Here is a 24,478-nt window from a genome sequence, read left to right on the forward strand (position 1 = left end):
TGATGGGTGCGGGAGGATGGACGCGCTCCCTGCGGGCGTACACCGGCCAAAGGCAGCCACGCGGGGACCTTACAGCACTTATCGGAGCCATGCCCCGGCGCTACCCCGGGCGGGGTCTGCCGGACCGGGGGAGAGGAACGGGCCCGGAGACCCGAGCTGAGCCAAGCCGAGTGGATGCGAGCCGAACCGAGACGAGCCCGTCGCTCGGCCGAGCCCGAGGCGAGCGCAGCAGAAGGCGGCGGAGCGGTCCGATGCCCGGGGGGAGGGCTCGGTGGGTCTCGGTTCGGCTCGGGCTCGGCTGGGCTCTGGCTGGACTGGGCTGGACGGGGCTGGACTGGGCCCGGCCGGGCTCGAGCCCGGGCTCAGCTGGGCTCGGCTCCGCAGTGGCGGGGGGGCGCACGGCCGCGCGCGCGCGGCGAGAGCGCGCGGGGCGCAGAGGCGGCAGCCAAGATGGCGGCGCGGGTGTCGCAGGGCCCGGCAGCCCGCGGGCGCTCTTAGGCCGCGGCCCCCCCGCCCCGCCGACCCCGGGCGGGCTCCCCGCCGCCCCGGCCCCTTCCGCCCTCCGGCAGCGGCGGCCGGCAGGATGCTGCCCTCGCAGGAAGCCTCCAAGCTGTACCATGACAACTACGTGCGGAACTCGCGCGCCATCGGCGTGCTCTGGGCCATCTTCACCATCTGCTTCGCCATCATCAACGTGGTGGTCTTCATCCAGCCCTACTGGGTGGGCGACAGCGTTAACACGCCCAAGCCCGGGTACTTCGGGCTGTTCCACTACTGCGTGGGCAGCGGGCTGGCGGGCCGGGAGCTGTCGTGCCGCGGCTCCTTCACCGACTTCAGCACCATCCCCTCGGGCGCCTTCCAGGCGGCCGCGTTCTTCGTGCTGCTCTCCATGGTGCTGACGCTGGGCTGCATCACCTGCTTCGCCCTGTTCTTCTTCTGCAACACCGCCACCGTCTACAAGATCTGCGCCTGGATGCAGCTGCTGGCAGGTACACACCGGCACCGGGAACCACCGGCACCGGGAACACCGGCCTGCCCCGGACCTGGCGGCGGGGAGGGGTGGGGAGAATGTGGGCAGCGCTGAGCGTGCGGCACCCGGGGAAGCCCAGGCAGTGGTGGTGGGGTCCCTGGTTACACGGAACAGCAAGGTTGCTCAAGGAAGCTGGGCTGAGTCCAAACACTGCAGGGCCGTGGATCCAGGATCCAGCCCCACAGTTTCTTGGGACACCCAGGCCAGGTTCTAGTGCTGACAGATGAGGAGGAATGGGCACCCGTCTGGGACACTGGCACCGAGGGCTCCCTGGTATCCCCTGGCCACAAGGAACACGAGGGCTGCTCCAGAAAACTGGGCTGGGTACAGGTGCTGTGTATCCGTAGGGCATCCCAGCCAGGAGCTGGCCCTAGGACTCGTCCCTGGGACAAGCAGACCGGGCACTGGCACTGACAGAGCACCACAAACAGGTGCTGGCTCTAGGCACTGGCACCTGGGTCTCCCCAGGCAGAGGTTGGCCACAGGGAACACTGGGATCGCTCAAGGAAGCTGGACAGGTACAAGAACTGTAGGGCCATGGGTCTTCTAGCCAAGAAATGTCCTGAGGACACTCTGGAGCTTCTTGGGACATCCAGACCAGGCACTGGCACCAGGGATGGTCGCACCTGTTTGGGGCACTGGAGCCTTGGATTCCCCAGGCAAGGTCTGACCCCAGGGAAACATAAGGCTCCCTGGGACACAGCCAGAGAGCTGGATCAGGGACCCACCTCAGGTGACTCCACAACAGGCACTGACCCTGGGACACCTGGGCAGTCTGGACAGTCTGGACCCCCAGGATATCCTGGGCTAGGGACCCACCTTGGGGCACTTCAGTACACTCCAGTCACACCAGCATTGGGACACCCTACAACATGGCCTAGGACACACTGGATCAGTCCCCTGAATCCCTGGGGATTCAGACACCCCAGCACACTCCACGTCAGGGACTAGCCTCCCTGTCAACCCCAGAGATGTGGGATTGACCTCAAGAGATAGTCACTTTAGGGGAACACTCAGCCCCCAAAGGGACCCCACCACTGGAAGAAGCCCATGCATGGATCCCCCATCCCTGTAAAAGCACCCTTCAGCTCCCCCTTACAGACATACTGTACCCAGGCCCCCTCTCTCCTGCATCATGAAAGGGCTGTGAGGACAGGCCTCTTCCAGCTCTCTCCAGTGCTTCTCACAAAGGTACACCATACTTTTCCCTTGATGTCTCCCCAGACATGACCCCTCAAGCCCAGTAATTAACCCCCACCAAAAGTGACCCTGTCTATAGATCCTCCTTAGGTCCCTCCACTAATAAAACCCCAAGACCCTCACAGACTCACTCCTCAAAGTGACACTATACAATAACCCAGACCTTTCCCCAGAAAGGGACCTGATGCCCATATTGATAGGGATCCCAAGTATCCCCTTATGCACAGACTTCCCAGGTGTCCTCACACAGGGTCTGTCCTTTTGGGAGAAAGATCCTTAAGAATGATGTTGAACTTCCCTTGGTTGCAAGACCCTTCACTTCCTTCTCTGCACAGTTTTACCAGGTGTGGACAAACACTTATTCTCCACTGCATACTAAGTGTGAATAGACCTAGAGCTTCCACTGGAAGGACCTACAGAGCCCCTTCTTCCTAATGGAAGGACCCCATTCATCCCCTCTGTGAGAAGGGCTCCAGTCCTTGATGTGGAAGGATACAGCCCCTCTGTGTGAGGACCTTTCAGCTAGCCCAGCTCTTTCCCTTACAGCTGGAGGGCTGGAAAGCCTGACCTCCCCTCACCCAGATCAGGACCACAGCCAGACCCAGAGCTGCCTTGGCTTATCAGGAAATTCCCTCATCTTTAATTTTCCCCGTCCTGAAGATTTATCAGTTTAAAGCAAGCTCAGGGCCCAAATCCTACTGATTGTCGGCAGCTTAATCAAGTGGCGTGGAGTGCCCAGCTGCTACTGCTGCACAGGGAGCTGTGTGGCAGAGGGCACAGCACTGGAGGCAGCTCTGGGTCTTCTCCCCAGTGCCTCCTGCCCTGTCCTGCCTCATGTTTGGGTGGCCGTGACAACACTTTGCTGTTGCCACCTCTGGGTACCCTTCACCTTGCACTGGGGCTTGTCCTTGGTCACACTTTGCACCTTGTAATTACACGGGTTGCTGACAACTGCACTTGTGAGAACCCTGAGTGCTCAGCTCAGTGGGGCCATGGCCCCAGCCAGCCCAGGTTGGTTTGGAGCTCTCCCAGAGCAGCATGGCTCCATGGCTTCTCTGTTGGGGAAAGTCCAAGGCACCATTAATAGAGAGTGGCCCTCCACCCTACCCTGAGACAGGACAGCATGAGAGAGCTGCTGTCTTACAGGACAGGCTGACGTTCCTGTCGGAGAGGGCTTGGATGCTGAGGTGGTGGTGTGATGTGTCCCAGCAAGAGAGTCTTGTCTGGCAGGTGTCAGGCAGGGCTGAACTTCCCTGGGAATGTCTGAGGCAGCCACAGGTGGATGTGTTACCTTGTTCATGGAGAAAGAGCTGCCATGACCTATGAAGAGAGTACCATAGACCAGATCTTACTGCAGGGACATAGCCTGATGCAGGTTCTGACACATCACTATGGCAAACTTCAGAGATTCACCTGGCTGGGAGGTTGGAGGATTCTGTCAGAGCAGAGAGTTTGTAGGAGCAGAGAAGGAAAGGAAATTCCTCCTGCCTCAGTGAGGGTTTAGCTGAAGAAGGACTTGAACTACTACAGCAGAAGGAACTGTGAGGCCCAAAGTCTCTTGGTCTCCCTGGTGAAAGCCAGGTGAGGCAAGTGATGGGCAGAGAGATGGAGCAGAGGTGTCCCCACCCCATCCCCGTGGGATGGCTGGTGCAGAGTAAAGGGCTGCTGATTGTGGGCATGGATGGGCTCTTCAGAGGAGAAAAACCAAGTGCAGGAGTGTGGGGGAGGAGGATGAGGAATTCAGGATCTCTTTCAGAAAACAAAAAAAACCAACCAATTTTAAATCATCGATGTCTAATTAGTGGACAACAATCAAGGCAGGGTTTAATTAGAGCTTGACAGGAAGCTCCAGCTCAAAAGCCACTGCCTCCCTAGGAAGAAACTGGATCTAATTAAGAGGAAAGACTCTGCTTTATCGCAAATTGAAATGTGGCCATCTGCCCTGTTCAAAATCCCAGTAACGCAAAACTGGAGATTTTGCTAAATCCTTCTGTTATAAAACCAGAGATGGGCCTTTAACATGAGCACGTCAACCACTGTATGACTGACAGCACCTGATGCCACCCCAGTACTCCAAATTAGCAGAGGAGCACCTTCAGAAAGTTCCATGGGATGATGCTTGAAGAGAAATGGGCTGTGAGGGTGACCCCCCTTAGGATTTGTCTGCAGGAAATCAGAGCATAGGAATACACCACCACCAGGCCACCCAGGAGCCTGAGCATTTCCTCTGATTCCCCAATACTCTCCTGTGGCATAAGACGCAGATGCTCACTCTGTGAGTTTACTCCGAGCTTTGAACAAAGTTGTCCTGGTGCCCAGCACTAATGCCCCTCAAGACAGCCCAGCCACCTCTGTGTGACACTGCATCCATGTGCCTCCCATCAGGATGATTACCCCAAGTGGTAGCCAGGGTTGCTTCCAGAGGGTCTTTGGTTTTGTACTTAGAGTCTATTGAGGGTCAAAAGAGGCAGCCAGCTGAGCACACCATCCTGCTTCCATGGAAGAATTGACTGGCCACATTTTAAGGTGTTTCCCTGTGCTCCAGGTCCAGCAGTCAGTGTGGTGAGACCTTCACACTCCCTCCCTTAGGGATACACAACACATGGGGTGCCTTCCCATCTGAGGTCATGCTCTTGGCCTTAGGGCTAGGCTTTGTCTTTATCAGTGGCATTTTGGCATTGATTTTGCCATGTCCAGCCACCTTTCCTGATGAAGAATGTGGTGATACATATCCATCTGAGCTCTTTTCTCCTTTGGGAGACTCCCTTCAGAAATACACTCACCTCTTGGATGGGCCCTTCCAAGGCCTGAGAGCAGAGGCAGGTCCCTAAGCAGGGCTTCATCTTCTGCACCTCATCTGTGTTTGCCACCGTCCAAGTGGGGATCCCTTGCATGGCATGGTTTTGGTATATCTGTGGAGAGGAGTAATTGAGGGAATTGTTGCCAGCTGCTGGGCTGAGCACGGTGGAGCTGTGTGGTGGTGTGGCCTCAGCCCCAGGGGAAAGTATGCTCTGGCCTGGGTGAGTGCTAAAGCCCCAAGACCCTCCCTGGTTCTGGCAGCAATGCAGTGGCTCTGTTGAACCACATCAGGACAGGCTCAACTTCCTGACTGTGACTTGCTGGAGACCCAAGTCCTTTCAGAGACTTTGAGGTTTCAAAATATTGTTTTCATGGATATAAAAGTCATTCATTGAAATTCTTAATGAAAAAATATGAGGCAGATACAATTGCTGCAAACCGGCTTGGAGTGTAACTGGGACAGCAGCTGAGCGTGAGACTGCCCAGGGAGGTTGTGGGGTCTCTGTCTCTGGAGTCATTCAAAACCCATCTGGACACGTTCCTGTATCACCTGCTCTAGGTGACCCTTGGCAAGAGGGTGGGACTAAATGATCTGCAGAGGTCCCTTCCAACCTTAACTATCCTGTGACTCTGCAGTTTATCCTCAGGCCTTTTCTCTGTCGAAGGGAGAAATATTGCCCATAAATGAACCACTTCCACCTGCTGACCTTGCAGCAAAAAATAACAACACTGCTAAAACCCTCAGCGTTTGCTGAACTACTGCCTTCTGGACCCCCAGAAAAGCTTTCCTGAACAAAGCTTTCCCTCTTCTTCCCCTACCACTCAGGTCTTGCAGAGGGGACAGGAGCAGGGCTGCAGCCCATCCCTTGCATCCGTGCAGCGCCGTGTGCTCCGCAGCCGCCGCCGCGGGGTTTGCGCGGCAGCGCAGCCCTCCCGTGGCGGCTCTTAATGTGCCTGGGTACGCGCGGGGAGGGGCTGAGCCGGGCGTCTCGGAGCCGCTCGTGTCCTGGAGCTTACATCCCTGAACTGTTGTTCCAGATAAAGTAACTGTCAGTTCTGATTCATACAAACTCATAACTCTATTCTGAATCCTGCTGATTTTTTGGCACAAAAACAGCCTGTGGAGCAAAACGCCGTAAGGGAGCTCGTGTCTGTGTAAATGGCCAGTGCTCGTCGTCCAGAGCACGCTGCTCTTAATGTTGATTTATTTTTGAGGGATTTCAGTTTTTAGGGCGAGGAGGGGGGAATGTGTTTGTCCCCTTTCCTTTTGGTGCTTAGCTCTCAGGAGGTTTTCTGGTGAGAGGCAGCCACTCTAGACCCCAGCAGCACAGCCCAGCCCCTGTTCCCTGGGGTTTTTGGATGTGCTGTTCCCACGCCAGTTTAAAAAGCCCTTTTTGGATCTAGTGATTGCTGGTTTTCCCTCATTACCTCACATCTTCCCGTTTGTGTGTTCTGTGGTGGTGTGATGCTCTAGGGGAGGTCACATCTCAGCCGCAGGGCATATCCTGAGCTCCTTCCACCCATGGCAGACAGAAGCAGTAAAAGCCAGTTTTCATTCACACCTGCAGACTAAACTAGACAGAAAAGTAATTTAAAAAATCAGATTTTAATCCTGCAGTCACAGCTGCTCAGGATAGGGGCAGTGGTTCTCAGCAAGCATGGGGGTTACTCAGACAGTCCAAATTAGCTAAATGCACCTTGTACCAGGAGATGTTGTCCTGCCAGGAGGAGCCTCCTCTTTCTGCTCAAATCTTACTTCAGTGTTGCAGCCTGAGTCATAACATTGCATTCCTTTTGATTAATTTATTTTGTGAGGATATCAAAAGCCCTTGAGATGCCCATGTTTTTTCTAAAGGACCTTGACCAAGGGAGCACTGAGGAGTGAGAAGCCATGAACCAGCTGTAAAGCCAAGAAATGCCAGCTTTATGGGGTCAGAGCCCCACCCCCAGCAGGATCATCCTCCCTCTGCATGCACTTTGTCCCAGTGATCGCTGAAATGCCTGCTCTCAAAACTGTCTTTACAACTGGAAAAACTCTAGGAAAGGGAGTTGGAGCCCAGGGCCTAGGGGCGGGATGGCAGCTGTGGGGTGTGACAGACCAGCCAGCCATTCTTGGTGCCACTGACAGTGGCACCACAGGCTCAGAAGAACAGGGATTAAAAGCAAAATGGACAAAAGTTGGGTTATTTTTTCCTCTTTTAATAGTGGCTCTTCATAGGGGTCATCAACTGGTGCTTTTCTTGTGGCTGCTAGGCATAGAAATTCGCTACTTTAAACAAAATCTAAGGTTTTCCTGCAGGTCTGCAAGGGGTCTTGGGGCATTTGGAGGTAGGTGCTGGCAGAATGGTGCCAGAAAGATGGGCAGAATGGGGTCAGAGGAAGAGCCCTGACCCCACATCCCTCAGACCTGTTGGAGAGACCAGCACCGAGGCCTGTGGACTGTGTGGGCATCCCCTCCTTGTTCTTGCTCTGCTTTTCAAAGTCACTCCTTGCTGCAGGCACGGGAAGGTGTTTCCAGGACACTGGGCGGCCTGGGGAGTGCAAAAAAGGGAATTGTTTGTGACAGAGCAGAGGACTTGGCTTGCTGCTGGGGACACGTAGGGCAGATGGGAAGAGGAGAGCGCTGAGCTGCTCTTCACCAGGAGAGCACCTGCCTTAAGTAGCACAACCACTTCTCAGGGAGCTGTAGAGCAGTGAGGGGTTTTTGGGAAGAGGCCAGTCACCCTCAGGCAGAGGCATTTGGGTATGTGTGGTGACTTGGGCACACACCTCTGCCCAGTAGTAAATTTGTTGTTTAATTCTTCAAATGGGCTGTGAGGTCATGGGCAGAGATCCTGCACCTGCTTGGTGGGACAGGGCACAGTGGGACTGCACCATTTGCCCTGGTGCAGTATAGAGCAGGCACATGGGGATGAGAGGGATCAGAACAAGCAGACTCAGGCTGGAGCCAGGCAGTGTCCTGGCAGTGGCCATCACTGCACATCCTCCATGACTGTGCTGTGACAACCCACCACACAAGTGCCTCCCATACCTTTTTGAGCCACCCTACTTCTGCCTTAAACCCTGTCTCTCATGTCCTCCATGAGTGCTGTGGCATCACTGCCTGTCCTGCCGTGTTTGGGACCTGCAGATGTCCTGGGAGACCCTCTCACCTGTGGTGTTTTCAGAGCAGTGAGCTCTTGGCAGGCTTCTGCTTTATCTGGGCAGCTGGACCCACCTTTACCCTGAATAATAGCTCAGGAAAGCAGAGGACATGACACAATCCAGGGACAGACCCAGGGGCTGCTGTTCTGCTCCTGTAAAGGACTGGCTGAGGGCTGTGCACAAAGGTTGGGAGCCTGCCCAAGCCGTTGTTGGTGTAGGTAAAATTGGTGCCTGATTTTTCAACTCATAATTGCCTACTGTCTTGGGCACAGCCCCTGTTCTCCTTTGGGCCCAGAGTGGCTGTTGCTGAGGTGTACTGCCCACCCAGGCAGCTGGAGCTGCTGCTTTCTGTGCTTTCCCCCAGCCTCACTGTGTACCTGTGGTCCTTTCCTTCTCCTCTATGATTTCAGCAGATTTCTTACAACTGTGCCCATATCCAGGCTGGGTTGTGCCAGCCTGAGCAGTGCTGTGGGGGTAAATCCACTCCTTGCTGGGGATTGTCACAGAGCACCTTTGCCAGTCTGAGCAGTGCTGTGGGGGTAAATCCACCCCTTGCTGGGGATTGTCACAGAGCACCTTAGCTTGTTTCATAGCTACACTGCACTGGGAGCTCAGAGGATCCTAAAATCCTCTTAGCATCTCTGCTTTCACAGGAACAATCTCTGGCACAGGTCTGCTGCACCTGATCCCCTTTAATTCAGGCCCTCAGCTGAATTAATTCCATCCTATTCCAAGGTGCCCAGGTCAGCAGCAGGCCAGGCTGCTCCTCACCATTTACCATGCAGTGCATGGCGTTGGTGCTGATTGTGTTTCCTTGCAGAGGGATGGTTTTGGGTTGGCCCAGTCCCAGACAGGCTGTGCTTGGCTGGGAGTCCCTGATGATGATGTGCTGGAGACACCAGCTTGGCTCCGTGCAGCTGTGTGGTGCTGGGGTGGCACCAGGGCTGTGCATTGCAGTAAATCAGCATGCAGGGCTTGCCCCTGTCCACAGACACTTTTACCAAGGGAGTTTGCTATGTGTGTGGAGGAGTCAGAGGCCAGGCAGCAGCTGCTGCATGACATTGTGTGCCAGCGTCCCTGTCCTTTCCTGGGTGCAGTGTGATGCCCTGCAGGCACTTGCCTCCCTCCTGGGATTTCCCTTCCCCATAGGAAGCAGTGCAAAACACATGCCAGCACCCAGAAAGCTCATGCCAGACTGCCAGCTGCCTGCCTGCAGGGTGTTTGCTGAAAGGGATGGAGAGAGAACTTTTAACTGGTGTGGGCACAAGCCTCTTGCTTCTTCCTTAACTCAGGGCAAAAGTACCTGCAGGGCACCGCAGCCAACATCATTACTATTTTTAGCTTTTCCAGCTGATATGGGGTGAGGAGCTTTTGTACTTGCTGTAGTCAGAAAAAGTCACCTCCTTACCTTGATAGTCACAGGCTTTGTCTTGGCATTTCCATCCCTGTGTTCCCTGATGTCTCCTTGCTCCAGCACATAGTGTGCTGGGTGGAGGCCTGCTGGGAAGGTGACCCCTCTGGGAGTGGTGCTTGCAGGCTGTGGGGTGGTCAGGTGTGGGGGCTCCTGGGGATGCCAGTCCTCTCCACAGGCAGCATCCCTGCCCACAGTGCACCAGTAGCTCCTGCCCACATGCAGGGAGCTTGTAGTGATGAGGAAAGCCCGTGGGCAGCCACCAATCCTATAGCTGATGCTGGTAGAAACCAAGAGCCTGAAGTCCCTATTTGTGCGTGGGCCAGGTTTGGGACAGCCAAAAATGCAGTCCCTGGGGCTCCTGAGGCAGTGGTGGCTGTCACCTGCCACGTTGCCGGGCTGTCATGGGGCTCCCTGCCAGACATGGGCTGCACTCATGTACTGACTGGGGGGCTCAGCACCAGCACTGCCACTCTTGTCTCTGATGCTTCCTCCTCCTCTCCCTCTTGCAGCGCTCTGCCTGGTGCTGGGCTGCATGATCTTTCCCGATGGCTGGGATGCAGAGACCATACGGGACATGTGCGGGGAGAAGACAGGGAAGTACTCCCTGGGCGACTGCTCTGTACGCTGGGCTTATATCCTGGCCATCATTGGCATCCTCAACGCCCTTATCCTTTCCTTTCTGGCCTTTGTTCTCGGCAACCGGCAGAACGACCTGCTGCACGAGGAGCTCAAGACAGAGAGCAAAGGTCAGCACCATGCTACTGGGTGGATCCTGGGTGGGAGCAGCCTGGGGGTCTTGGCCCCTCTGGCAGCTTGGCAAGGGTGCCATAGGCTTAACTGCCACCTACAAGGCAAGCCAGGCTGGGCAGGGTGGGAGGGAGCTGCTGAACCTCTGCCCTGCCTGACATCTCTCCCTTCTGTTTCCACAGATTTTGTTGGCACTGCGGTAAGCCATGAGTGTCACTGTCCTGTCCCCTGTCCCTCTGTGTTGTCTCTGGGTTTGACTGTGCTTGGTGTCTGTGTGACATGGGATGGGATGGGATGGGATGGGATGGGATGGGATGGGATGGGATGGGATGGGATGGGATGGGATGGGATAGGGGACCCTGGCTGTGCAGGCAGCAGGGCTGGGTGCAATGGGGAAGGGAGGCAGCAGAGACAGGGTGGCAGGGATGGGGACAGGCATATGCCTGGCACATGCAAGTAGCACGATAGTTCAGTAAGACCCGCCCAAGCCCATCCCCAACCTGCTGTGCTTTCCCTGCAGAGGATATAAGGCCGACCATCCGCAGCAGGACCCTCTTCCCATGGCCGGCAGCCTGGGCGCTCCCTCCCTGTCCTGCCCTTCATTTGCTGCCAGCGGCCACACAGTGTCCCGCGCCGCCCTCCGGGCCCCGGTGCCCGTGCCAGGGATGCGCCAGCCGCCCGCCGCATCCATGGCCACCTCCATGTCCACGTCGGCACCACCATCCCACGCACCCTGCCAGCTCCGTACTCACCGCTGCCTGCGGGCCGCCGCCGGGGGAGGATGCCTCAAACCCGCTTTGTTCAAGAACAGAATCCAGCTGCGGTTTTGTTTCAAGGAAAAAACAGTCTTGGAGTTTTTAACAGATTTCTACATCCCCAGGACTCCTGACCTGCTGCCTCCCACCCGAACGCGCACCCAGTGACGCCCCGTGCCGGCTGCTCCGGGTCCCGGACCCCTCCCCACTCCCATTTTGTACAGCTCCGTGATCCTGTCTCCACAGCCAGGGGACCCGGTGGCCGAGATGGGGCCCAACCCCTACTTTTACATGTAAATTCATATTCTCTAAACAGGGTAAAGTGACTCGAGCCCCCTCTCCCCCCGCTCCGGGAGTCCAGCCCAGGACATGGTGTTTCCTGGTGCGTGGCTGGGGCCGCAGGCTGCTGCTCGCTCCCCTCAGCATGGGGACCGCAGGGGCCTTGCTGCTGCTGGCCGTGGGACACCCGACTCGCGCCGCCGTTGAATGTAAGCCCTGGTAAGTGGGAGCAGCTGAACATGCAAAACCCCCGGGCGGGCACAGGAGGACCCCCCGCCAAGACCCCTCCCCGAGCCGGCCGCGGGCTGTTGCCAAACGCCTTCCCTCCCCATCCCCATACGGTGCTTTATCTCCACTGGTGACAGCAAGGCTTTCCCTGCCGCACGGCACGGCCGGGTGTACCTGAGCACTCCTGTACCCACCCGGCCTCCTGGCTGTACCTCGCTGGCCCGCGGTGATGGCGTGCGGGGAGCCGATGGCTGCTGCCCCGGGCAGCGCCGGCGGCCTCCGAGGCCCACACACAGCACCCGAGAGCCGACACCCGGCACGGGTGGCTGTGGCTCTGCTGGCCAGACCAGCGTGTATGTGGGCTTCCCCTGGCCACAGGGGCTTGGGTCACCACAGCCCTCGCAATGCAATAAAGTCCTCAGCACTGGCTGTGTCTCAGTGCGAGCAGCTGGGACTCCTTGCAGGGCCCAGGGCAGGGCACCCAGGGGCTTGTTGGAGCCCTGGCAGGGTTGGACGGAGACACTGGGCAAGGCCAGGGAGCAGGCGAGTGGGAGCAGGGAGCAGAGTGGGACCACAGTCCTGGGATGGGACCACGGAGCGTGGAGGCTGCTGGGGGATGGCAGTGAAGGGCTCTGCAGGACCCAGCGCCTCACCAGGCACCAAGGGGCAGGCTGGAGCAGGTAAGTGCTGCCCTAAGGCCCTGTGGGGTGGCAGTGGGGGATGGAGCTGTGCCGAAACACCATCTGGGAGCCAAAGCCACCCGGGATGGAGTGCGTGCCAGCACTCCTGCCAGTGCCCTCTGCCAGCCATGAGCCCAGCGGTGCCCACATCCCTCTGACAGCTTCCCCCCCAGAATGAGATCAACGGGAACTCGCAGCGCCCGGGTCTTGCCAGCTTGAGAGTGCTGTTGCCAGATGAATTGGAAAAACAAACCAAGAAAATCAGTGGAGAAAGGAATACAGTAGCTGTAATATATCTGTATTTTAGTACAAAGTTTGATACAGTGTTTCACAAAACCTTATTGAAAAATATAATTCAAACCAGATGAGCTCCGAGCCCTGTGTTGTGGGGAGGGTTGGGATGGGTTCCTCCTGGCCATCACCAAAGGAGGTGGGAGGCCAAAGAAGCCCCTGTGAGTGTCTTGAGCTGTGGTACGGAACCCACCCCGCAGCCTGCAGAACTGAGCCTCCACCCACATGGGCTGGCACACAACGAGGGGCTCTGGCCAGAGGGAGTCCCCAGAGAAAGGGTCTGTCCCACAGACAAAGCAGGGGATGGAGCAGGATCTCATCCATCCCAAGGAGCCTTTGAACCAGTCCCTTCTGCCTGTCCACAGTGCACGATGAGTGGTCTATCAGCTCACTGACTAACACAGACTGATAGGAAAATCCATGAAATTAATCAAAAACCTCCTGAAATTCATCAAATTCCAGTGTCTCCATGGAAAAAAACTACATGGCTGGTCAGTTTAATGGTATGCTCTGGTAGAAGAGTGGGGAGAGCATTCCAGGCTGTGTGAGGGCAACATGGGGAGCTCTGGGACTTGCAGAGAGCTTTGGCCAGGTCTGGCTCCCCTGGTGTGGGACACACTCACAGTCCAGGTGAGCCCTGCAGATGGCAGAAGAGCAGGGTTGGTGCTACCCACAGTTGCTTTCAGGGAAGGAGTAGTGGAGATGGAGCCACTCTTGTTAGGTACACAAAGGGACATGAACCATGATAGATGCTGTCCCACAGTTTCAGGGGGAATGTTTTCACACGTGAGGGCAGTCAAAGACCAGAAGCCGTGGGCACCTCAAAGCAGCACTTGCAGATACACCCAGCAGGCCCCACACCCATGGGCTCAGCCCATGTCAGGCTCCCTAAGGAAAAGGCAAGCAGCATGAAAACCCTGGATACCAGGTTCGGGCACACTGGAAAACAGGTTTTAAAGCAGGTGCAGTGGGTGCAGGAGACATCCTCCAAATCCATCTCCTCCCCAAATGAGCTTGGGCAAGAAGAACAGCAGCAGGAGAGCCAAAAATCTCACAACCCCAGCCAGAAGCTCGGGGACTTTCCTAAGGAACAGCAGCTCCTAGCTTCACCTGGCAGAAGGCAGCACGGAGGTCTGCAAGGCTGCTCTTGCAAGGATTTGCTTACCCTGCAGGAGACAGGGAAGAGAGACTTAAATGCCTTCACCCTCCTGCCCTATGTCCTGGGCTCCAGTGCTAAAGGTGGTAAGAAATTCAGCAACAGTAGTTTTCAAGTTAAGTATTTTTATTATCAAAATTATTACATCTCTTGTGAAAGTTCAAATGTTACAGCATGGTGTAAAAACTCCACTAGAGTAAGAAGCTACAGCCCCCACCTTTCCTAGAGCTTTCCAGGGTCCCTCCCTCCTTCCCCCCTGCTGCGCCCGAAGGTGCTGGAGCCTCTGGGCAGGGCCCCCCTGGCCCCCTCCCGCCGCCTGGCAGGGCAGAGCCCGTCTGCCCCGTGCTGCTCAGAGCACGAAAGGGGAGGCTGCACCTCCAGGGCTAAGCCAAGTGAAGTTTACACCTATGTTATACAGTATACAGACACCCAACTGCGGGGTGACAAGTTCCATCCCAACACGCTCACAGCCAGACAGTGTGAGAAAGCTACTCTTTGTTTCAATATTTTAAAAGTCTCCCCTAGGCTGAACAAACACCTGATTTCAATTGTGAATTAGAGAAATCTGTAACAGTCCTAAAAAAAGAGGAAGAAGACTGTGCATCTGCAAGGAGAGGGGAGACAGACTCACAGCATTATGTTATCCAAGAGAAAGGAGAAGTTCCACTGCAGCACCAGGGATGACACCTGTCATATATTAGCTAACCTACTATGGTTATAACTGAATATAAAATTAGATAAATAAAAACACGCCCGATATTACAGTAAACAAGTGAGAAAGAAGCTGGCAATCGTATGGAATTGAACACACAGCGCACTGTGTCTGGGCTGGCTCTCCTGCCACGCTTGGCGGGTGACAGTGGCTGGGAAAGACCCCACATGGCACTGCCTGGAGAGCCTCTGGCTCAGCACAGACCGGGGTGCCCACCCTCCACCCCACCACTGCCCCCTGCAGCCCCCCGTGTGCCGCAGCATCACTTGACTGATCAGGGCCCTGGCCATCCCCCTGTGCGTTGCACACCAGCAGCCAGAGAGCCCCCGGCGTGGCAGCACGTGGCAGCACAGCCCCCGCTGTGCTCCCGTTCACAGATTCCTTAAGCGACCTCAAAAACACTCGTTCACGACAGACCTGCGATGAAGCAGTACAGGACAGAGCACCCCGGATCCTCTGCAGCCACAGACACATGCTCCAAACCCTCCCGTGCTGTTTGCATTTGCAGAGACTCTCCTGTCCTGGAAAAGCTCCGATGGCAGCAGTGGCGACCCAAGCCCAAAGGCAGCCATGTGCGCTCGTCTGCTTGTGACTGGAATGATCGTAACGGATTAAAGCCCTCCCCAGAACGCACTGAGAACCTGACCTATAAAGAGATTGGAGTTAACTTCCCCCAACGTTTCCTTTAAACTGCTTTTGAATTCAGAACTGTCCGTGTTGCATGTGTGACTGTGGCCATGGGCACGGACCAGAGACAGAGGCTGTGCCACAGTCATTGCACTTGAACCATTTTCTTTTTTTTTTTAAATTTTTTCTTTTTTTTTTTTCTGTTTGTTTCTTTTTGTTTTTGCAATGTACCCACATGTCAGGGAACTGCTTTGCTACAGTCTCTGCCTCAGAGAAATCTGTGTTCTCCTACAGGCCAGAGGCCAATACTGCTCACAAATCTCACCCGTGCATTTTTGACCTCAGCCTCTGACCCCTGGCACCCCAGCATCAGGTGCAAGCTTTCAACACCAGCCCAGGAGCCACTTCCAGGGGTGACTGGAAGGAGCTATGGGCAGTTTTGTCTTCCTGAAGTCCAGGCAGCCCTAGGAAAGTCCTGTTTGAGTCTTTACTCCAGAACCCTGAAGCTGCTGCAGTCTGTACTGATGGACACTGCTTCCCCCGCGGTGCGGATAGTGTTGTGCATTGGAAATCACTGCGCCTCGGGAGCCCTGGTAGAGCACAGACTGCCCCGAGTTGGGCAGGCTGATAGTCCGCAAGTCTGACTGTAGTGAGCGAGCACTTTGGGGAGCAGAGGAAGAGCCCGACACGCCTGTGCAGGGCTGGGAGCCCGACTCTGAGGAGAGAGAGTCCACAGCTGTCTGCTGTGCTGGGCTGGCAGCCGCAGGGCAGCTCTTCCTCAGGAGGCTGCTGCTGACGCTGCCAGAGTGCTGCTGGCTGCTGAAATACCCCGAATTCCCTGCAAACAGGGCAGAGGAGTCTGTGGAGACCGAGTGGGCAGGGCTGGAATATGAGGTGGAGGAGAGGGATGTTTCCGAGGAACTGTGGGACAGGCTGTGTCCTGTCCTCTGTGCTGCTGCTCGGTAGCTGTATCCAGGAGACGCGAGGTGCCCTCTGTACGGGGAGGAGTTCTGCTGGAGCAGGGTCTGTGACTCTGCCTGGGGACTGTCAGACTGCAGCAGCTGAAGAAGGCATGCGGGGGAAAAAAGGAAAATGCATGTCAGGCCGACTTCCCTGTTTCCTACCTGCGTCTCATCCTAAGGTGCTTAGTGCAGCAGTGTGAACAATGGCAGCTAAGCACTGTTTCCCACCTTACAAAAGCTTTATTTCAGAATGGGCAGATAAGATAAGAAAGCATTTACCTGGTAGCTGTATCGAGAAGGACTGTAAACTGCTGGTCCTTTGTGAGCTTCTGGAGTGTCTCCTTCTGCTGCATCTACAATGTACAGGCATGATGTTAAACCTCACCCCCCCGACTGAGGCCACAGCAGCTCCCTCTCAAATGACACTGCACGGTCCAGCCCTTGTGTTCCAGCCTCCCCAGCCACCACCATTTTAGAAACTGAAGAAACCCAACAAAAGAAACCTTAATGTGTGGGAACAGCCGCATGTGTAAGAGTGGCCACTCCCCTCACACCAGTGTGCTCTGGTTTATCACAAAGCCCAGCTGCCTTGGACCTGCCTGTCTGAATGACCACACCTGGGGATAATGCACAGACACAGCCAGGGCTTCCCCAGCTCTTCAGTGTGATATGAGAGGCAGAAGATGGTTTCTAAGGTCTTGGTAATTTCTCACTCAGTCTTGGTTACAGGAATCCACACTGGATACAGTTACATCTTGGTGGACAAAACTGCCCAGCTTAGAGGGCTGTCAGCAGGATCCTGTGGTGGGTTCTCCTCAAAGGCAGATCCAGAAGCTTCCAAAGACAGATGTTCCATGCTGCCATTTTGGGCACAATGGTTTACAAGCCTATTGAGCTGCTACAAACAGAGATACTCTTGGAACTCAGAAATGCCCGATTTTCTAACAGCCCAAGATGATGGAAATGCTTGGAGGTTTGAAGGGCACTGGTGGCATACAGCACACTCTGATCCACCTCAGATACGTGAGAGACCAAGAGGAATAAAATGATTCCTGAGTAACCCTTTCTTGCACTTCAAGGGTGGGTGAGCTTCTTGTCCTGCCATATCACTGAACTTGACCTGGGGTAGGCAAGAAGCACGTACTGCAGTGACCCAGCCACTGTGCCAACAGTGTGCTTCAGCTGCTACCCCTGTAACCATGGCTGGTGATCCTGCGTTCTGCAGGAGGGGTGAAGCTGCTGGGACTAGATGATTTCACATCAGAATTCTTCTGCAGACTAATGAGACAGAACTGTTTATCTGCAGCATCTCAGGGATTCTCAGCAGCCACATTTGAAATGCCTTGGTGAAACAGTGTTGGGATTAGTATCAAATTTATATGACAGATGTGTCTCAGTCATGAAACAGGACACGCTGCCTCAGTCTGCTCTGTACTTCTGCCAGACAAGTCTGGCTTTGCCCCAGCTGCACTGACACAAGCATCAGTGCCAGCAGGGCCCGTGGTTCTGCTGCCATTGTCCTCTCTGTGCTATACCACAGAGCAGCTTAGCTAACAGGGATCTGGATGTAGCTCTTGTCTGTTCTTGAGACTCAGAAATTCCCTCAGGGCACAGGCCTGCATAGAGACCGGGGGGGTGAAGCTTCAAGCATGTGTCCTGTGCCACCTTCCATTTCTGAAATGCCATGGACGCAGCAAGGAGCTGCTTGGTGACATTCCAAGTGATGCCTTAAGTTTTAGCCTTTATATTTTTCAGATTCTGTGCTGCTTTAGTATGTAACTCTGAACTTCATGTTATGTGTTAGCAAGTTCTCTTCACAAGGTAGGTAGACAAAGCAATCCTTTTCCAGCTTGTCCAAGGACAACTGTTACAAGCTCCAGGCCCAAAAAGTATAAACAACAGTGAATTGAAAAGAGAAAAACAAGGAGGATGGAGCTTCATAAGCTAAAGCTGTAGTTGCACAATTAACTTCAATATGGAAATGGACCAAAATTTATAAAAGTGTGAGACCCTGTGACTGGTCATCCATTTTGTGACCATTTTCAGTTCATCCTGGGTGTGGCCTTGCCAGGCTCTTGTGCTGCCCAAGGTGTATCCACCATTAAGGCCTTTTAATAAATACCTACTTTATTCTTTAACTCTGACTAGCCTCTGTTCTAGGTCAGCTTTCTCAAAGCATCACAAGTAATGCAGAATGGCAAAATTCAGAAGTTTAGGGCATGTTTTGTTAAAAAGTCATGCACAGAAGAGCTGCTCAATTCAGAGACTTGTGATTAACAGAAGTCAAGTATGAGAATCACAAGAAACCTAAAGATTTCTGGAAGAAACTGTTTCTTAAAAGGCTGGGCACACCAGTAGGGCTAGGCAATTTACTGGGAGTGCCTGTTCCCAGAAAGAAACCTTGACAAGTTAAAGACTACTGAAAGACTAAATTACAAATGGTAAATAAACTATGACCTTTCTGAATTTGCTTTATGTAAACTTTAAAGCTAGAGCCAACATCCTCCTCCCCTATTCTCAATACCTGCACAAGGGAAGGACATGAATAACTGCTTTTCTTGGCTGTACTGGCCTGTGTCAACCTAAAGCATATATGAAGTGACAGGTTTTGCTGAGAGCAGCTGCAGTTCTCAGAAGCATGCAATGCACACAAATTACACAAATTCCATTTCATTGCTACATGCCTCATCAGCAAACCCTCCAACTTTGGGATTTTTTAGTTCCTGTTAATATTATCTGTTACAGCAGCAGCAAGTGAAAATGTGCATCTTCATAACTCCTCCAGGTGCTACCAGCAACAGCAGGGACTCAGCCACCCATTTGTTTCTCTAAGAAGCAGAGCAGCAACTGGGGGAGGGGAGGTGGCTCAAAGAATCTAAACAAGAATCTAAACAAGCTGCTGAAGAAATTGCCAGAGCAAGCAAAAAGAGAAAAAAAGTACTTTGCTGTGCTAGGATGAAGGAAACAAGATGACTTTTGTCAGCTGCAGCATTAGGTTTTCACAACTCAGAATAGGATGGGGTTTATGTAACAAGAAAGAATTTATCAGTGCAGATGAAAGTTTAACTCCATCCTAAGTCTTGGGTGACACTGAAGAGCCAGAGCAGTACAAGTTATATTGGGCAAAGACCTGTTCCAAGAGCCTGGATTTTGCCTACCCCTCCAAAAAATAACCAGGAAAACCACTTCCACTAGTATGGGAAAGACAAGGAAAAGACTCCCAATAGGGTCCCATGAAACTGTGACATATTTGATAGGGAAGAGGACTTCCTCTCAAGACTGGATGAAGAAAAAGCACTGAAAGAATGTGCTTAGATGTACAAAACCAGGAGAACTCCAAATGAGAACCAATTTTCAAAGTTGGTCTCAAACACACCTTACTGCAGTCTGATTTGGAATGAAGGAAATACATACTCGCCCTAAACTGCTCAGAAACAAGGTAATACACTTGTCTGAATGTTCACCCAATGTCCTTTAAATGACAGCTCTTTCAGACCATAGGAGGTGCTAATCCATCTGTCCAAGGACAAAGAAGCTGTCCCTGTCAGAATCAAGATGCAGGCAGTCTTGAATTCATTGCCTAGAAAAAAATCTAGAAGTCTTCCAGGTCCAACAGGAGAGGGATATGGGCTCAAGCAACATCTGAATAACAGTAACATTTGGTTTGCAGAAGGCAGCTTTGATAAAAGATGAAGGTACAACTAACCAACTTCACAGACAAGCTGGCAAAGTTATCCAAGCACATCATCTCCCACCAAACATCCCCAAGTTTCACCGTCCTACCTGCATCTCTCTCAAGAGCACAGTCCTGGGTAGGGGAGGATTCGTGTCTCTGGGCCACCTTGGCCCCGCTCCGCAGCACCTTCTCCAGCATCCCCCGGCCCTCCCGCAGCCGCTCCACCGACGTCGGGACCATCCTGCAACAAACCCCAGGCACAGCTGAGGAGGGCTGTCACATAGCTGAGAGCAACTTCCCCAGTGCACAGGGGATCACAGACCACCAGCTCTTTAGATGGATGAGGAACAAACTTCTGAACTGCTTCTGCCATGTAAAAAACCTCCAGTGGGATTTCAGACTACTGGTCCCTGCTATCATGATGCCACTGCCCTCTGAACACCAAGTCTTTAATCAAAAACATGGTATGAGCAGTTCAGTAAATCACCTGGTTACAGAAAAATTGTTTTAAAATTCAAAACTTTTTTTGAAAATCCTGGTATTTGCTTAAGATTAACTGCAGTTAGTTTGCATAATTATGTTCATTCAAACTAAGCAGAGGCCAATAGTGCCAAGACAATATAGTTGGATACTGCAATATTCCACAGCAGAGCTAGCTGGGCCATTTTGCCACTAATGCCACTTTGTCCTGTTGATTTTGTAGTGTAAAAACTCTCCACTCAAGATTAATGCTAGATATTGTTCCATTTTATAAGTGTCTTTTCTAAGGATGACCAAGAGGTGAAGTGGCTTTCCTAAAGCCAAACTGCTGAAGAAAAACAAGAGCTACAGACAAACCTCAGGCTCCTGAGTCAACACTCCATCTACCACGCACAGAACCATCCAAATCTCTTTGCAAATATGTCTTTTAACCTAGAGACAGCATCACCATGACCAGGGATTCACAATGCCTTTACTCTGGACACTGGTGAATTTGTGCCTTAAAAATGCCTGAATTTAAATATTTAGGTCATATTAAATGCACTGCATATGATGGAAGCATGGATATTAACTGGATATTGACTGATTTCTATATTTAATTTTTGTTAAGATATATTGAAAACTGTGTTTTCCATTAGGGTTTTTTATTATTTTGTTTGCTTGGAGACTTGTTTTCTGCAAGGCTGGCTTTACTGGGCAGCAGCACATCTGTTTACATTGTGATGGCTTTATCCTGACAACTGAAATAGACAAACCATTGTGGTTTTCTTTTTTTTTTTTAATGAAAGCTCTTCTCAATTATTGCAGAATTCAGCAAAAATCTGGAAGACTCTACACATTAAGGCATTAATTTTAGTTCCATCAATTTCTTCTGTTCCTAATATTATTGTGAATGTCTGGAAATGTATCTGACATATAAGCACACAGAGTGAAAGATGAAACTGGGTCACTTTACCTCAGTAACAGGTTCTAATATATGTTTTAGAAGTAGAAAGTGAGTGTACGTTTGTCAGCCGTGCCCATTAAAACACAGACACTCAAGAATTTTAAAGGCAGCAAATCTGCTTAATCTCACTTCAAAAAATATCAGCATGGTTTCAACTTTATATCTATTGTCCCATAACAATAGGATCTTTATACCCACACAATACTTACTCCTGAAACCATGTGGGAAACTGAAGCCAGAGCAGGACCTACTGAGGGAGCAGCAGATGAAGCTCAGAGAACACAAAAGATGAAAATAAAGCAAGGATGCCACACAGACACCTCACCCTGAACTAGTTTTAGTTCATTCAGCTGGTTGGCTTTTTTCCTACTCTTTTACAGGCAGAAGGAAGTAGCACAGGAGGAGAACAACATGGGCTATTACCACTTTTAAAGAATATTTGAAAATAAAATAATGATGATAAACTAATCATTAACAGACTGCCTCAGCTGTGGCCAGTCCCAATATCTGGCAAAATGTCCCCTGGTAGACAAAAAACTGTCAGAGAGGTAAAAGACAAATTGTTTCCATTAAACTCTGCTTGAAAAGTGACAGAAAAAGGAAAGAAACAGATCTATTACTCCTCCAAATTCACCCAAGTGCTTTCAACATAAACTTCATACTTCTCATTGCCCTCAGCACTGCCTTGAATTTCTCCTCATGCCAAGCCCCTGCCATTACCCGAGCAGTGACCCAACCATGTATGTGGAGATCAGCATCAGAAAAGGGGGCTGTGTGTCTGTGTGTGCCTTTCTGCTGGTGGTGTGCACAACCAGAACCCTACTCCAGGCCAGCAGAGCCAGTGCCCTACACAGATCCAGCCAGCAGAACCACACAGCCATCACTGGCACCATAATGCCACACTTGACAATTCAGTGCACTATTTCACATTTTGGATCAGGTTTGAACTTTTTGAAGACTTTCCCTTTATCAAACCTTCTCAGGGTAACCATGGTAAAGGTGGTTTGTCCATGCCTTAGGCATGCCAGTGACCAGAGTCTGGTAAATTAGCAAAGCTGGAGTTGTTGCAGTCTGGGCTCCTCAAGTGCAAAGCTACAGAAGGCCTGAGAGCTTTCCTTCAGACCAGGAGTGGACTTAGTATCACTCATGTCCAAGAAGAGTGAAGGTTCAGCCAAAAAAGACCTGCATTAGACTTTCATTGCCTGGGCAAGACCTTACAACCCAAGACCTCAAAATGGAACTTGTGGAAGAGCAACAGCTGCTTAAGTTTGTACCTTTCAATTCACATTTTTGGTATCTAAACCAAGAACTAAAAGACAGGCTGAGAACAGTGCTGGTATCCTTCACAGTTGTTTAGCAATTATGAAAGAGAACAATACCAAGAGACCCAAATGAATCCATCTCACTGCACATATTGTTATGGAAATGCCCCCTGGGGAGTTTGGTCCTTCCCTGGAGGGGAATCTCAGGCTTGCTCGGAAGGATAACACTCACCACCTACTGCTGATGCTGTCCTGGGATTTACTGAGCGATGATGAGGAACTACAGCCCCTCGAGTCTGGTGGGCTGACATCCTCTACATGAGGCAGGGAGGGATGAGAAGGGGAGAAGCCACTTTGTGGGGAGGACGGAGTTCGTGCTGCGGAGCCCGAGGGGCCGTTCCCGTCGGCGTCGGCCCCGGAGCCGCTGCCCTGCCGCGTGGGGGTCCCTGCGCCGCGCCCCGAATCGCCGCCCTCCTTGGCCTCCTGCTTCCGCTTGCGGTACTCGAGCAGTGATACCTGGGGGAGGAAACACAGCCATGAGCCAGGGAACACAGAGCACCAGGACACTGGGAGGAACAGGCCCACACACTGTCCAAAAAATCTTCTGGGTCTGCAGGTAAAACTTGAAAAGGCATATTGGGATTATCAACTCTTGCTGGATCTGCAGGTGCTCCAGAAAAGAGCTAAGTGGTGCAAATTCAGACTGCCATGATCACCCTCCTTTTACTTTTTATGACCAATACAGCACTAGAAACATCCAGCTCATTTGCTTCTCTAACCACCTGGATTTTCATACTACTTCTAGAGATGCACATTCAAGCAACAAGCTTCTATAACCTTCCTCCTCTCAAAACCCTCCATATAGTCTCTCTGGTTCATGACATTATGTAATATTTTTCAACATCTGTACATCCCCAAAACAAGTAAGAAGAGTCTTCTTCACAAAACTGGTATCTTCAGTGCCCAGTTCATCTGCACTAGTTCAGCCACATTAACACTAAAAGCTTGGCAAAGCCTTGCACAGAATTTTAACTTGCTTAGTTAGAGCAGGTTCCTGCTATGAACACATTGCAAACTTCAGCCCTACCACCAAAACAAACTGCTTGTAGCCAAGGTAGGATGTGTTTTGGGCAAAGCAGTCTCAGATTTATCAAAGACACCAACCAAAGATAAGCAGCCTCGGAACACAAGGTCAGCAGAACCAAAACCAAACAAATATTTTCAGCTGGGCACTTACCTTTCAGCATACCTTCCCTCAGAGTTATTATGAGGTAAGGAGCCATAAAGGACTCACAGAAGGCAGCTCTGCTGAAGAATTTATCAGCTATGACTCAATGCCCACACAAAAGGCTTTATGATGCTAAAATACTGAACAAGTTATTTCCAAAAGTAACTCAACATATGAAGGTTTTAAGTTAAATGTAATTTTAAAAGAAAAAACAAAGAAAAAAAATCAAGAGACTCCAGAAATGGAAAGGAAAAAAGATATTCCATCCAGCTGGACCCTTATACAAGTTATTTCAGTTACCACACTTGCCATAAAAAAAATTTCCAAGCACAGGAAAAGTCACTGACAATTTGTCCCATGAGTGCCCAATTTTATCACAGTACTACCTTGACTTAACATTTTACCTCAGTTTTAGTCCCATGAGGGTTACTGGCCTGCTGTAAGAAACCAGTATGTATTTGCTTTTATTAAACTATATTCCTGTGTTTTTAGTTTCAAAGAGCTAAAATTTAAATAACCTTCATCTTACTTTTGTTGCAATGTTATGGAAATGTTCTAATATGTTCAAGTAAACAGCCTATATTTTCTTTTGAAACATTAGACTCTCTTTCCCAGTAAGAACCCTTTTCATCCTGATAAATAACACCTTCACCAGCTGTACAGCTGCACTGTGTTATTGCTTTGGGTCTTGTCTCAGTTTAACAACTGTTAATGAAAGCTGCCAGCATCCTGCTCTTTTTTCTGTGATCCCAGAGAGGTATTTTCACCATGGTGTCTTTTTTTCCACTTCTCACATCAAAATCTTGCCTAAAGGGTAGTTCTCCCTCTTGTAACTGTTTTCACTCAGGCACTGGATGCCTGG

At 51.9% G+C, this 24,478-nt stretch overlaps 2 protein-coding genes across 2 annotated transcripts in view; one reads left to right on the forward strand and one right to left on the reverse strand.

Moving 5' to 3' along the window:
• Positions 1 to 549: 549 nt before the first annotated feature.
• Positions 550 to 15,292, forward strand: LHFPL4 (LHFPL tetraspan subfamily member 4). Its single transcript, XM_018915140.3, has 4 exons — positions 550 to 989; positions 10,097 to 10,333; positions 10,517 to 10,533; positions 10,855 to 15,292. Exons 1-4 carry the CDS (start codon positions 584 to 586, stop codon positions 10,861 to 10,863), a joined length of 669 nt encoding a protein of 222 aa, XP_018770685.1. The 5' UTR covers positions 550 to 583; the 3' UTR covers positions 10,864 to 15,292.
• SETD5 (SET domain containing 5) overlaps positions 15,075 to 24,478 on the reverse strand; it is a 64,038-nt gene continuing 54,634 nt past the window's right edge. Inside the window, exons 21-24 of the mRNA XM_030228040.2 lie at positions 22,621 to 22,904; positions 19,808 to 19,941; positions 16,304 to 16,377; positions 15,075 to 16,123 (exon numbers count right to left, since the gene is read on the reverse strand). Of these exons, the coding sequence (XP_030083900.1) occupies positions 15,527 to 16,123; positions 16,304 to 16,377; positions 19,808 to 19,941; positions 22,621 to 22,904 (1,089 nt within the window). The 3' untranslated portion in view covers positions 15,075 to 15,526. The remainder of the gene's footprint in view (positions 16,124 to 16,303; positions 16,378 to 19,807; positions 19,942 to 22,620; positions 22,905 to 24,478) is intronic.

The sequence above is a fragment of the Serinus canaria genome, chromosome 12, assembly GCF_022539315.1.
Source record: "Serinus canaria isolate serCan28SL12 chromosome 12, serCan2020, whole genome shotgun sequence".
Lineage (NCBI taxonomy): Eukaryota > Metazoa > Chordata > Aves > Passeriformes > Fringillidae > Serinus > Serinus canaria.

Bases quoted from the DNA above. Each gene is read 5' to 3' on its own strand.
- LHFPL4 (XM_018915140.3), top strand. From the start codon at position 584: ATGCTGCCCTCGCAGGAAGCCTCCAAGCTGTACCATGACAACTACGTG. The intron at 990-10,096 runs GTACACACCGGC...TCCCTCTTGCAG, and splicing joins CTGGATGCAGCTGCTGGCAG to CGCTCTGCCTGGTGCTGGGC.